Source organism: Aythya marila (genome assembly GCF_965140915.1).
Source record: "Aythya marila genome assembly, chromosome: 2".
Lineage (NCBI taxonomy): Eukaryota > Metazoa > Chordata > Aves > Anseriformes > Anatidae > Aythya > Aythya marila.
In genome coordinates, this window is record NC_139043.1 from 62,912,478 (window position 1) to 62,924,152 (window position 11,675).

General features: G+C 43.1%; 1 protein-coding gene across 3 annotated transcripts in view; it reads right to left on the reverse strand.

Annotated features, from left to right (window-relative positions):
• Positions 1-10,073, reverse strand: part of MATCAP2 (microtubule associated tyrosine carboxypeptidase 2) — a 32,265-nt gene extending 22,192 nt beyond the window's left edge. The window contains exons 1-2 of one of the 3 annotated variants that reach the window (XM_082755300.1): positions 9,992-10,067; positions 7,082-7,132 (exon numbers count right to left, since the gene is read on the reverse strand). In XM_082755300.1, coding sequence (XP_082611426.1) covers positions 7,082-7,132; positions 9,992-10,016 — 76 coding nt within the window. In that variant the 5' untranslated portion in view covers positions 10,017-10,067. Of the gene's footprint in view, positions 1-7,081; positions 7,133-9,991 lie in introns of all 3 variants that reach the window. The other 2 variants (XM_082755301.1, XM_082755302.1) reach the window with 2 other exon arrangements.
• Positions 10,074-11,675: the final 1,602 nt, after the last annotated feature.

Consider the following 11,675-nt stretch of genomic DNA (forward strand, 5'->3'; position numbering starts at 1 on the left):
TTTTTTTTTTTAAGAATCGATCCGGTAACTCTGTGCACAGACCAAGGTAAGAAATATTAAGTATTGCCTTGGGGGTCGGGTGATCTGGTGTATGGTAAGCCCTTGCACGGGGAAGTGCTGGCACTACACCAGGGGAATCTGGTGTGCGGTAATCCTTGCACGGGGAAGTGCTTGGAAGTACACCAGGGAATCTGGTAAACTCAGGTGTGCGGTAACGCTGGCACGGGGAAGTGCTTGGCGGTACACACCCATCTTTCAGTACGTTGGTGTGTGGTACACTGCAGAAGGGAAATTTCTGTAGCACATACTGGCGAGGGTTAGGAAAAATGGGAAAATATGAGTTCCAGGGGACAGGCATATCCCTGGGGGAGTGCCTACTAATAGTTCTTCCTGAAGAATGATAAGAAATTGGAAACATAATCCCAAAATTAGAGGGATTGTAAAAGAAAAATAATTAAAAAAAAAAAAAAGGGTTAAATATTGTGTATCAGTCTGGACAAAAGAAACAATTAAGGAAACAGCAGTATTTTGGCCAAAATACGGGTCTGATGAAAATTCAGGCTTTAAATGTATGTGTAAACAATAAGATTCCTTTTTCAGAGAAGGAGCCAAGTTATGCTCCCTATAATCTTAATATTGAACTGGTGGCAGCAGCAGTCACTCCAGGAATGGAGACAGGGACTGGAATTAACACTGTATTAACACTGTCCCTAAAGAAGGATTGTACTCTAGGCTCTGGCAAGAATTAGAACAAGGTAGAAGATATGTTGAGAATTTTGCCTTCCCTGATACTAACAGTACTAACACTAACTGTGTATCCTCTTAGGTGAACTACCCCCTCCTCCTTACCAGCAGAGAGGTTAGGACTTTTAAGAAGAAGAGGAAGTCTTTATTCGAGGACCCCAACAGCCTAGTTGAACAATTAGACCAGTTCCTATGACCTGATTTATACTCTTGGGGGAGGGAATTATGTCTATAAGTATGTTGTTTACAGGGAAAGAAATGGGAATGATCAGGAGGAAAGCTGCTATCCAAGAATGGGAAAGAGCTCATCCTCCAGGACCAGGGGTAATACCGGCAGGGCAGAAATACCCACTTGCCAATCCTGGCTGGAATAATAATAGTGTGCAACACAGAAATCATATGAGAGACTTAGTGTCAGAATGAGAAAGTACTTGGGGATGAGACCTGAGGACCCAGTATCCCAAGGGCTCTTGAAAGTTCATTGTGTGATTAAAGCCTGGCAAAATATGCAGAAAATGCTTCAGAAGGTGGGGGGATGTAGTGAACAGTCACTGGGGGACCCTCCTGCGGGAGACCCTGGAGGTGTGTGTCCGGAGGGGAGATGAGAAGGAAAAGCAGAGAGCGAAACTAATGGTATTGACAGTGCAGCGGGTAGTGAGGCAGAGGGTTGGAGAAAGATGAAGAAAATCTTCAGGGGGAGTCAGGGCCAGGATGGAAAGGAGAGGAAGAGAGATGAAGGAATGGCAGGCAAAGAAGGCTGCCTGTGTTGTGACCCAAATCCTGGCAGGGACAGGCTTTCGTAAGATGTTTTAAGTGTGGCCAGGCTGGCCACTTCGAATAGGAATATCTGGAGTGGAAGAAGGAGGAAAGAAGGAAAATGGGATGAAATATGCTATATTGATATGTTGTTTCAGTATCTTGGAGGGAAAAGGTATGGAATTAAGTTGGACCCTGAGCCTTTGGTGCTGGTATTAGAAAAGTACAGGCTGGAAAAAGATAAAGGAAGTGTTAAAAGGGTTGCTGAAGGTGTTAAAGGTGTGACATGTAGTATTTAACAGAGCTGTTTGAAGTTGAATGAGCAGGGAAAGGAGATGTAGGCATTATCTAAGTAACAGTCTAGAAGTTTTGGTATATTTGCATATTTGCTGTGGTGTTTGGTCAGTTTCCCAAGCATCGGGGAGGGGGACAGGAAGGGGGAACAGCCTGCTCCACCAGGGGCCTCTCCAGCGGCCGCAGGGGGGCTTCGGCTCCAGCGCCTGGAGCGCCTCCTCCCCCTCCTTCTGCACTGACTTTGGTGTCTGCGGGGGGGTTTCTCACTCTCCCAACTGCTGTTGAGCAGCAGGTTTTTGTTTGTTTCTTTGTTTGTTTTCGTGGATGTGCTCTCACAGAGGCACGGACTGTATTGCTCATGGCTTGGCTCTGGGCAGCAGTGGGCCCCTTTGGGGCCAGATGAAATTGTCCCTTATCTGCCACGGGGAGGCTTCTGGGTTTTTCTCACGGGGGCTGCCACTGCAGTTTCCCAACCCCCTACTCACAGCCCCCGAACCTTGCCATCAAACCCAATACACTGGGGAACAGCTAGGTCATTACTGACCTGAAAAGTATCAGGGATTAAATTAACTAATGAAACCCTAAAAAGTGATGGGGGTAGAAGGGGCTGGGATAACAGTGCCACTTTGGGGGGGATACCAAGCTGAGACTAGGGGATAAAATGATCACTGGGTAATTATTGTATGTACCCAAGGCAAGGACTAATTTGTTGGGAAGGGATTTGATGATTAAATTGGGCATTCAAATAGTAAATTGTTAGACTGGAATAACAGTGTTATTAATGGAGTGCTCTCTGGCCCTGAGAGCAAACATACATGTATATTCACCTCTGACTGGAAAGACCCTGAAATGGGGGCGGAAGCAACAACATAGGTGGACAATTTTACCTCAGGGGTTTACAGGGACACCTATCTATTTGGGTAAGATCTAAAAAAAAAAAAAAAAAAAAGAAAAAAAAAAAAAAGAGATTTTGGAGCAATTACAACCTCCCAAGGAGGTATTAATGTTAACAAATATGTGGATCGTTTTCTATTGTCAGGACAGGAGAAAAGAGTTGTGAAGGAAGCTACTAACAAGCTATTCAACTTTCTGGGAAAGCAGGGCTTGGGAGTATTAATAAATAAATAAATAAATTACAATATGGAGAAAGAGAAGTCAGGTATTTAAGGCATCTAATGTCTGAAGGAAAACAGAATAAATGCAGAGAGGATTCAGGGAATTGTTGAAAATTAAGAAAGAACTAAAAAGTTTTAAAAGAAAGATTTTTTTTTAAGGAATCAGGAGCCATGAAGTCTGAAGGAAAATCGATACTCCCTGATGGGAGAGAAGTGCTGAATAAAGTGATAATGAGGCAAATATTAACTGTTTTACATCAGAAGAGTCATTAGGAGGTGCAAGCAATGTGTGATGTTGTGCTAAGAAAGTATGTCTGTGTAGGAATATACACTTTAGGGAAGCACATATGTAGAGGATGTACCATATGTCAAAAGGTAAATAAAAAGGTGTTCTGTAACCCATCTAGAGGGGGACGGGAGCCAGGGGTTTGACCTTTCCAAAGTATACAGGTAAACTTTACTGAGTTACTTGTTTGTCCTAATTGACCACGTGACTAGATGGGTGTAAGCTTTACTGCAAGGGTTAAAGCAGGCCTTAGAGATTGAGTGGGATTTTCACAGCCCCTGGCACCCCTCCTCTTCTGGGAAGGTGGAGCGAATGAATCAGACATTAAAGAAGCAATTAACTAAACTAGTGTTAGAAACCCAACTTCCTTGGGTAAAATGCTTACTCCTACAGGTTCAAACAGCACCAAGAAAGGATATAGGAATTTCACCATATGAGATGCTGTTCAGATTGCCCTATCTGGGCAGAAGGGATGAGACACCACAATTCAAAATAAGAGAGTTTCCTTAAGAACTGTATTCTGGGGTTGTCTTCTTCTTTGTCATCTCTCAGGACCTGTGGGTTGTTGGCTCAAACCCCACCTTTGGAATTCCCCATTCACCACCATCATCCAGGAAACTGGGTCCTGATTCGGACCTGGAAAGAGTCAACTCCGGCCTGAATGGGAAGGACAATTACTGACCACTGAAACAGCCGTAAGAACTGCGGAAAAAGGTTGGACTCACTATACTCGAGCATCTGTCGACGCTAGTACCTGGGAAGCTGTTCCTACAAAAGACTTGTTGGAAGTTGAAATCGAAGAGAAAAATCTCATAGTGGACTCTGAGCAGGATAAGAGCTTACAATTGTAAACTAACCTTTTATTTTCACAGGTAACTAACGAGTGTGACTTCTGATTGAGAGAAAGGACAGACCTATAGCGAACTGCAGTGCTCCCAAGGGGGGGGTTGTTATAGTAGTAGTGTACATCTTATTTTTGTATCGATAATTATTTGGAAACCTAAGGTTTAAAAATAATGACAGGGGAAAATTGATTATTAATTTTGTTTTTAGTGATTCTAGGCCTCAGAGAAGGCCTTGGTCAATTGGTAACTTGGAAAAGGCATGACCAGATAATAGCAAAAACGGGATACCCCATCAAAATATGGGTGACTGTGACAGAGGGTTATGTACCACAAGCCGTCACGTTTGATGCTTGTGAGGTGTTAGCTTGTGGAGATTTAAATGCCCAATGACAATTGAACAGAAAGAACAAATAACTGGGAGAGACACAACAGCCAGATTGAGAATAGCTGTATGGAAACAATCCTCTATTGCCATCAGAGAAAGGGAGAAACTCAAGGAGAAAACAGGAGAGTAAACAGGAGGCCCTCTGAAATGTGGCAGTTCAAACATTTGAGATTCAAACAGGGTATGGGGACGTGAATGCCTGGATAGAATGGGTCAAATATACTGTCCAGAGTCTCAACCGTAGCTACTGCTATGCTTGTGCCTCGGGATGACCGATTGCCCAGATAGTGCCCTTCCCATGGGGGTGGACCAAAGACTCCCAAGGGATGCGATGTATGATTGCATTGTACCAAGAAAAGACTGCCTGGGGAAATGAGGCCTGTAAGTCTCTCTTTGCTGTTTCTTGCATGATAACAATATCACAGTTCCCCCTGCATTCTCTACAGCTATAGGTAACCATACTGCTTGCCTCTCACGGCAGGGTGTGAGTGCTACCTGGCATCTGGGAGAATTTGCCTTGTGCTACCAAGCACTTGATGGGAAACTGCTCAAGACTAGAGATCCCCAGGGCAGATCTCTGGTGGTACGGTGGAGGGAAGATCTTATGGTCCACCCTACCATCTAATTGGGAAGGCACTTGTGCACTTGTTCAATCAGCTATACCCTTCACCCTGGCATTTGAAAGAGAAACATCACAAATACCCAGAAGAAGTAAAGGAGGCTTAGGAATATCATTTGATGATAGAGTATACATAGATTCTGTTGGGGTACCTAGAGGAGTTCGGGATGAATATAAAGCCAGAAATTAAATTGCTGCAGGGTTTGAGTTACTGTTCTGGTGGGTAACAATCAATAAAAATGTGGATTGGATTAATTATTTCTATTATAATCAGCAGAGATTCATCAATTATACCAAGGATGCGATGAGAGGAATCGCTGAACAACTAGATGCCATCAGCAAAATGGCTTGGGAAAACAGGATAGCATTAGATATGATGCTCGAGGAGAAGGGTGATGTATGCGTGATGCTGGGCAACCGTTGTTGTACTTTTATCCCTAACAATACTGCCCTGGATGGCACAGTAACAAGAGCATTGCAAGGGCTTACCACCGTTGCCAATGAATTAGCAGAAAATTCGGGAGCAGACACTTCCATCACAGGATGGTTGAAATCTTGGTTTGGTAAATGGAAAGGGATGGTAATGTCCATATTTACATCCTTGATTACAGTAGCAGGAGTTTTGACAGCTATTGGCTGTTGCGTTATCCCCTGTGTAAGGGGACTTGTCCAGCGGTTAATTGAAACCACATTATTGAAACAAATGACCATAGATCCACCACCCTACTCAGATAAAATGATATTAGAGGAAATGGAGAGCAAAGAAAGTGAAGAACAGGAAGATATTTACCAAATTACACTTTAAATAAATAAATAAAAATAAAAAGAGTTTTTGCAAAAATCAACAGTTTATAAAAAAAAAAAAGAAAAGGGGGGAATTGTGGGAATAGAAATGTTGTTTTTGCAGAGTTACATTGTTTAGAAGGAGGGAATGTGGTACTGAGATATGCTTACAGTGATAAGAAAAGTTTAGCAGGCGACCTTGTAAAATGCAGACAATCAGACTCCTTAGGACAATTAGGTGAAAATCATGGTGTCAAGTCAAGTCAGATAAGTGAAGAAACATTACCACTTCAAGCAGTAAAAATGTCAAAAGAAATTTGAAATTTAACAGGCTGGCGACTGAAGGCCATGCATTGTTTGTGAAGCATCAGATAGATTGTGAATCTGGATTACCCACTCAGTGGGGAAACAGGGGAGGGTCCTGCCATCAAAAGGTATATAAACTGTGTTTTGGAACTAGTAGATGCGCTCTCTCCTGCTTGTGGGGCGCCCGCCATTGCAATCGCGAATAAATTACTACTTCACTGAGATCCTCGCCTGAGCCTAAGTTATTGGCTACGGAGTGTTTCTCACAATGAGCACACGATTCTCTAAGTATTGCAGGATGAGAATCCTTACTTTTGGAGAAGGACAAATGAAAGGTGAGGTTTTCACCATGTCTGGACATAGAAATATTAAATTTCTGCGCATGAGACTTTAATTTCCACTTACATTTTTGTCTACAGAAGCAAAGTGCATCTTCTTAAAACATAGACAATAAGATAATGTAATGTAAACAGCAGTAATGTTTCCCCTTCTTTAGTAATCAATTCTCAGAAGCCACAAATAGCAGAGGAGTGAGCCTTAAATTGCCACCACATACGAACTAATTTGAATTAATACAAGTGTGTATAAGAAGTGAATTTTTTATTTTCTAGAAAAACACTCAAAAATGGGACCCCTCCTCTCCCATACCTCTCACCCCCAAGCTCTTGTGTCTATCTGGTATAAAAAGCTCCTGACAGCAATCTTTCAGCACTCAGTAGTATTGTTGGGCAGTAATAAATACATGTGTCTGTATAACCTCTGATTATCGCAAGTCAGGATTCTCCTGAGCTCTCCCTGGCAGGCTTTGTATGCATGTGATTGCTACCAAAATGCTGTCCCCCAACTCTGTATGTGCCATCTTTTACTTTATACGAGCAGTTTTATAGCAATGTGCAGTTCTATAGGAAAGGGCTTTTAAGGTGCCACACCAAGGTGGTTGTACTTCACCTTCTCCCAACTGAAGGAGGATACTGTTCGATGCGTATTTCTGCTGGAAATCTAGAATCAACAGAAAATACATCAGATTTGGGAGATTGTATCAGGTAACACCACAGTTCTCACAGAGGTCATACACGTATAGCCACTGTTTCAAATTCTTTCACTGGTTCCTGTGGTCATCACTGTTTTACAACTAGAAAACTATATTTGAGACAATGTCAACCATGATGACTATGTTGCCACACACCAAGCTTCTAAAGTTCAGCTTTGAATATGTCAATTTAATCAATAATAGAAATTGTTTCAGACTACCTACAGACCAGACATCGTTATCCAAACAAAAAACACGCTGTCTTCTAGGAACCTCACTTTACTAAACTATATTAAAGAGTTTCTAAGGTCCAAGTAGTGGGTGGTGATTGAAACAGATATTTTTGTATTCTAGATATAAAGCCAGTTCAGCCTATGGTCTGATAATGTGTTTCAGTGTTTTCAAAAAGTGACAACAGCTCCTACCACTGTAAGGCAGCCGGTGGATCACCAGCCCGTGTTAATCATGCAGACTGGAATAGCAGTGATTTCTAGCTTTTACAGGATGCCATGAGATGTATCAGCAGATTACCTGTAAGAAGTCTGCAAAAGGCAACTTGGATGCCATTGTAGTAAGCTACAGCTCTATGCTGCATATCACACTACATTTCATATAGGTTTTATCTTTCATATCTCATCCCTGTATGTTACAGCTGTTCTGAGATGTATATATATTATTTTCTCTGACTTTTTGCATTTCAATCTTGACAGCAGACAACAACAAAAAGCACACACCAATGACTTATGCACACAGATTCTCTCCACTGATCTCATCCCCAAATGCTCAAAAGTCACAAAGCCCCAAGTCCTTCAACTATTAGAAACAAAAACCAAAACTGACATAGTCTCTCCTAAGACTTTCCCAGCATGCTTACTTCCATTTATTTTTATCTTGTTCCTCTCTGTAACAACAACACAGTAATAATTCACCAGGATCTAAATTTTTACTGAACCAAACAACCAGCCAGGTTTGGGAGTGGAAGGCAATAATGTAGAAGGAGGAAGGGGCAGAAGAGCTGCCTGTCCCCACTTTAGCATCAGTAGGGGACCAAAAGATGGAAAGCCCTCCTGTTCAGTGGAAAGTTGGTCTGTCCTAGGCCAGGGTACAATTCTGACCCTGTTATGAGCAGCTGCATTTGGCTTCAGCCACCCCATGAGGTGGGTTAGCAGGGCAGAGCACTGGGCAGAGCTAAATCCCTCCTGTCTGGGTATGGGGCCCTGCACACGAGCAGGACCACCTCCTGCTCTAGCCCCAACCCTGTCATTTTCAAGGTACCTGCTGGAGCTGTCGATGCTGGACTTGCCACATACCACAGATGCCAATGTCTGATGTGTCACAGAACCACACAAAATACTACTGGAGAAGGGACATACCCCAAATCTGCTAACACAGGGTGTGTGGGATCCACAGATCTCCTCTTAATTCCGTGCTAATGAAATACTTTGCATGTCTATGTTGCACACCTTTTATCCCATCATGAGCTTTGGATCTTGTGGCATCACACACTGCCTAATCTTGTCAGAGGCTGTTAGAAAAATATGTTAAATTTTATGACAAATTCAGAAACTAGGTTATATCATTGGTTTCCATTTGATGTGTTGAACTAATACTTTATTATGTTGATAATATGTGTAATAAGAACCCCATGTAAGATTTTTTTCTAGATTTTGGATAGCATTTTAGAAAAAAATCTTCCTCACCTAGACTACTGGCTTGTTACTATCCAAATGGATTCAAAAATAGGTGGCATGAGGTGAATAATGACATATTTGTGGGCACAGATCTCCATCTGCCCAGCTAGCCATGCTCTAAAAACACAGAGAGCTCATGCTTTTTTAGCACCTGTCACTCAGGTTATACCTGCATAATTGACAAATCCCTTCCAAACTGCAAGTGTGCTTTTTACAGCATGTAGCAGAGATGTTCTTGGAGATGCGTGCTTATCCTTGGAATGTAATCACCTGAGACACTGCTTTAGTTTTTCAGTTCAGTGTTACCATTTTAGAGCATGTTTGAATTTATTTTTGCCCCAAATGAGAAAACACTTCCAATAGTTCAACTTGGATTTTCAAATGCAAATAATTTTTGATCTGCCTACAAATAATAAGAAAAGAGCAAAGTCTGAAACTGAAAGATGAGAAGAAAATATAAGAATATGACAAGTAAGATTTCTCCTTTGATATATTTTGCAAATGTTAAATTGTTACATTTATCTTCAGTATCCAGGTAATGTGAATAGATTACAAACCTACACTTAATTCATTAGCTCTAGATGGCATGGTTTGGGGGTGCAGAAGGTTGTAGAAAGCATGTTCTGCAACAAACAGGCTATGGAGAGGGCTATGCATGAATCTCTAATGTCCCACTGACTTTCAAATGCTGCAGGCTTATTTGTGGAGTAACAGAATCTGACCAAGGTTTTGTGGTAGCGTCTGTTCTTACTATTATTAAATGCCTTTAAGGGTTACAAGCACTCATCAGTTTGAAGAGAGAGTCAGGCAACTCATACTTAACAGCACTAGAAGCTCTGCCTATAGCAACTGGAAATTATTTCGCTATAGGGCCAGCTCCTGCAAAAAAGACTGGTGCTGAGCTCTCTAACACTTTCGCACCAAGACATTCAGTAAACAGAGCCCGTGCCATGCTGGGAATGTTGAAGTACCACCTAAGACCTTTTTTTTTTTCCAAAAAAAATATCCACCTCTTTGCTCTCCTCCTGCAGCAGCGCATCCGTCCCGAGGGCTGACTCTGAGCAGGATAAACCTGAGCTGCAGCCCCGAGGGCTGATTTCAGGATCCCACCCCACGACCCCCCGGGGCGGTACTCACCGGTCACACGGATGGACTCCAGCATGGTGCCGGGCCGGGCGGAGCCGGGCAGCCCCCGGGGACTCCACCCGGGCCCCGTCCCTGCCCCGTCCCTGCCCCGTCCCCGTCCCCGTCCCCGTCCCTGTCCCCGTCCCCGTCCCTGTCCCCGTCCCCGTCCCTGTCCCTGTCGCGGCCTCGCCACCGCCCCGCAGGAGCCGCCCCCGCCGAGCGTCCGCCCTCCACTGCCGACTACAAGTCCCAGCATGCCGCGCGCCGCCCCAACCCTGCGGAGGCCGGCGCTGGAGGGGCGAGGTGCACGCTGGGAGTTGTAGTGCGGGGGGGCTGCCTCATCAGGCCGCAACACCCCTGATTTCTCCTGTCGGTGTGCGGGCACACCTTGCACTGAACTGAGCCATAGCCGTGTGCTGCGCTGACAATTAGCAATGATCCCCGTTGCTGATAATTGATAATAACTGATAATTATCAGCCTGACCTGAACAAGTTGTATTGAACTTCATGAATCCTCCTTAGAGCAACCCTCACAGACGCAACCACAAAGCTGTGTGGCTGGACTATCTCCACAGAGTTCTGGTCTGATACTTACAGTACAGGGTAGTAAGAAAAACAAACAAACAAACAAACAAACAAACTTTAAAGCATGTATTTTCATTTGATCTAGTATTGCCTCACAAAGGGAGAGACTCTTAAAGACCAGCTATGACAAGACTGCAGTGTCTTTTTTCTCAGAGCCTAATGCAAAGGCTAGTACTGGAGCACAGCTATACCTAGCTGTCAAGCTGGATGCCCTTTGTAACTTGAATTTGTGAGAAACACTCCGTAGCCAATAACTTAGGCTCAGGCGAGGATCTCAGTGAAGTAGTAATTTATTCGCGATTGCAATGGCGGGCGCCCCACAAGCAGGAGAGAGCGCATCTACTAGTTCCAAAACACAGTTTATATACCTTTTGATGGCAGGACCCTCCCCTGTTTCCCCACTGAGTGGGTAATCCAGGTTCACAATCTATCTGATGCTTCACAAACAATGCATGGCCTTCAGTCGCCGGCCTGTTAAATTTCAAATTTCTTTTGACATTTTTACTGCTTGAAGTGGTAATGTTTCTTCACTTATCTGACTTGACTTGACACCATGATTTTCACCTAATTGTCCTAAGGAGTCTGATTGTCTGCATTTTACAAGGTCGCCTGCTAAACTTTCTTATCACTGTAAGCATATCTCAGTACCACATTCCCTCCTTCTAAACAATGTAACTCTGCAAAAACAACATTTCTATTCCCACAAATTCTTTGAGGAACAGTGGAGATACATGCTCTGTTAACGTGTACAAGTTAACCTATAAAAACCCTCTTTGCTAGCTCTGTTGTATCTGGAACCCACAGGCTTGTCTCCAAATCTCAAATTGCAGGAACTGAGTAAACAGTTTTAAATGTAGCTAGGCAAAGCTATCACTATTCAGTTACAGTTTGCTTGTGATATATGAGAATTACAGGGAAAAAAAATAAACCCATTAGTGAACCAGTTCAAGTAGTGGAAATAATCAGCATAGCAGATAAAGAAAGGGTGGATGGCTTCTACAATGTGAAGTCAATATACCACTTTACTGTAATTCCCCAGTCAGTTTTGGTGTTTAGACTATAAATTCTTACTTTAGAGATCATACTTATGCTTGGAAGCAATATCAATGAA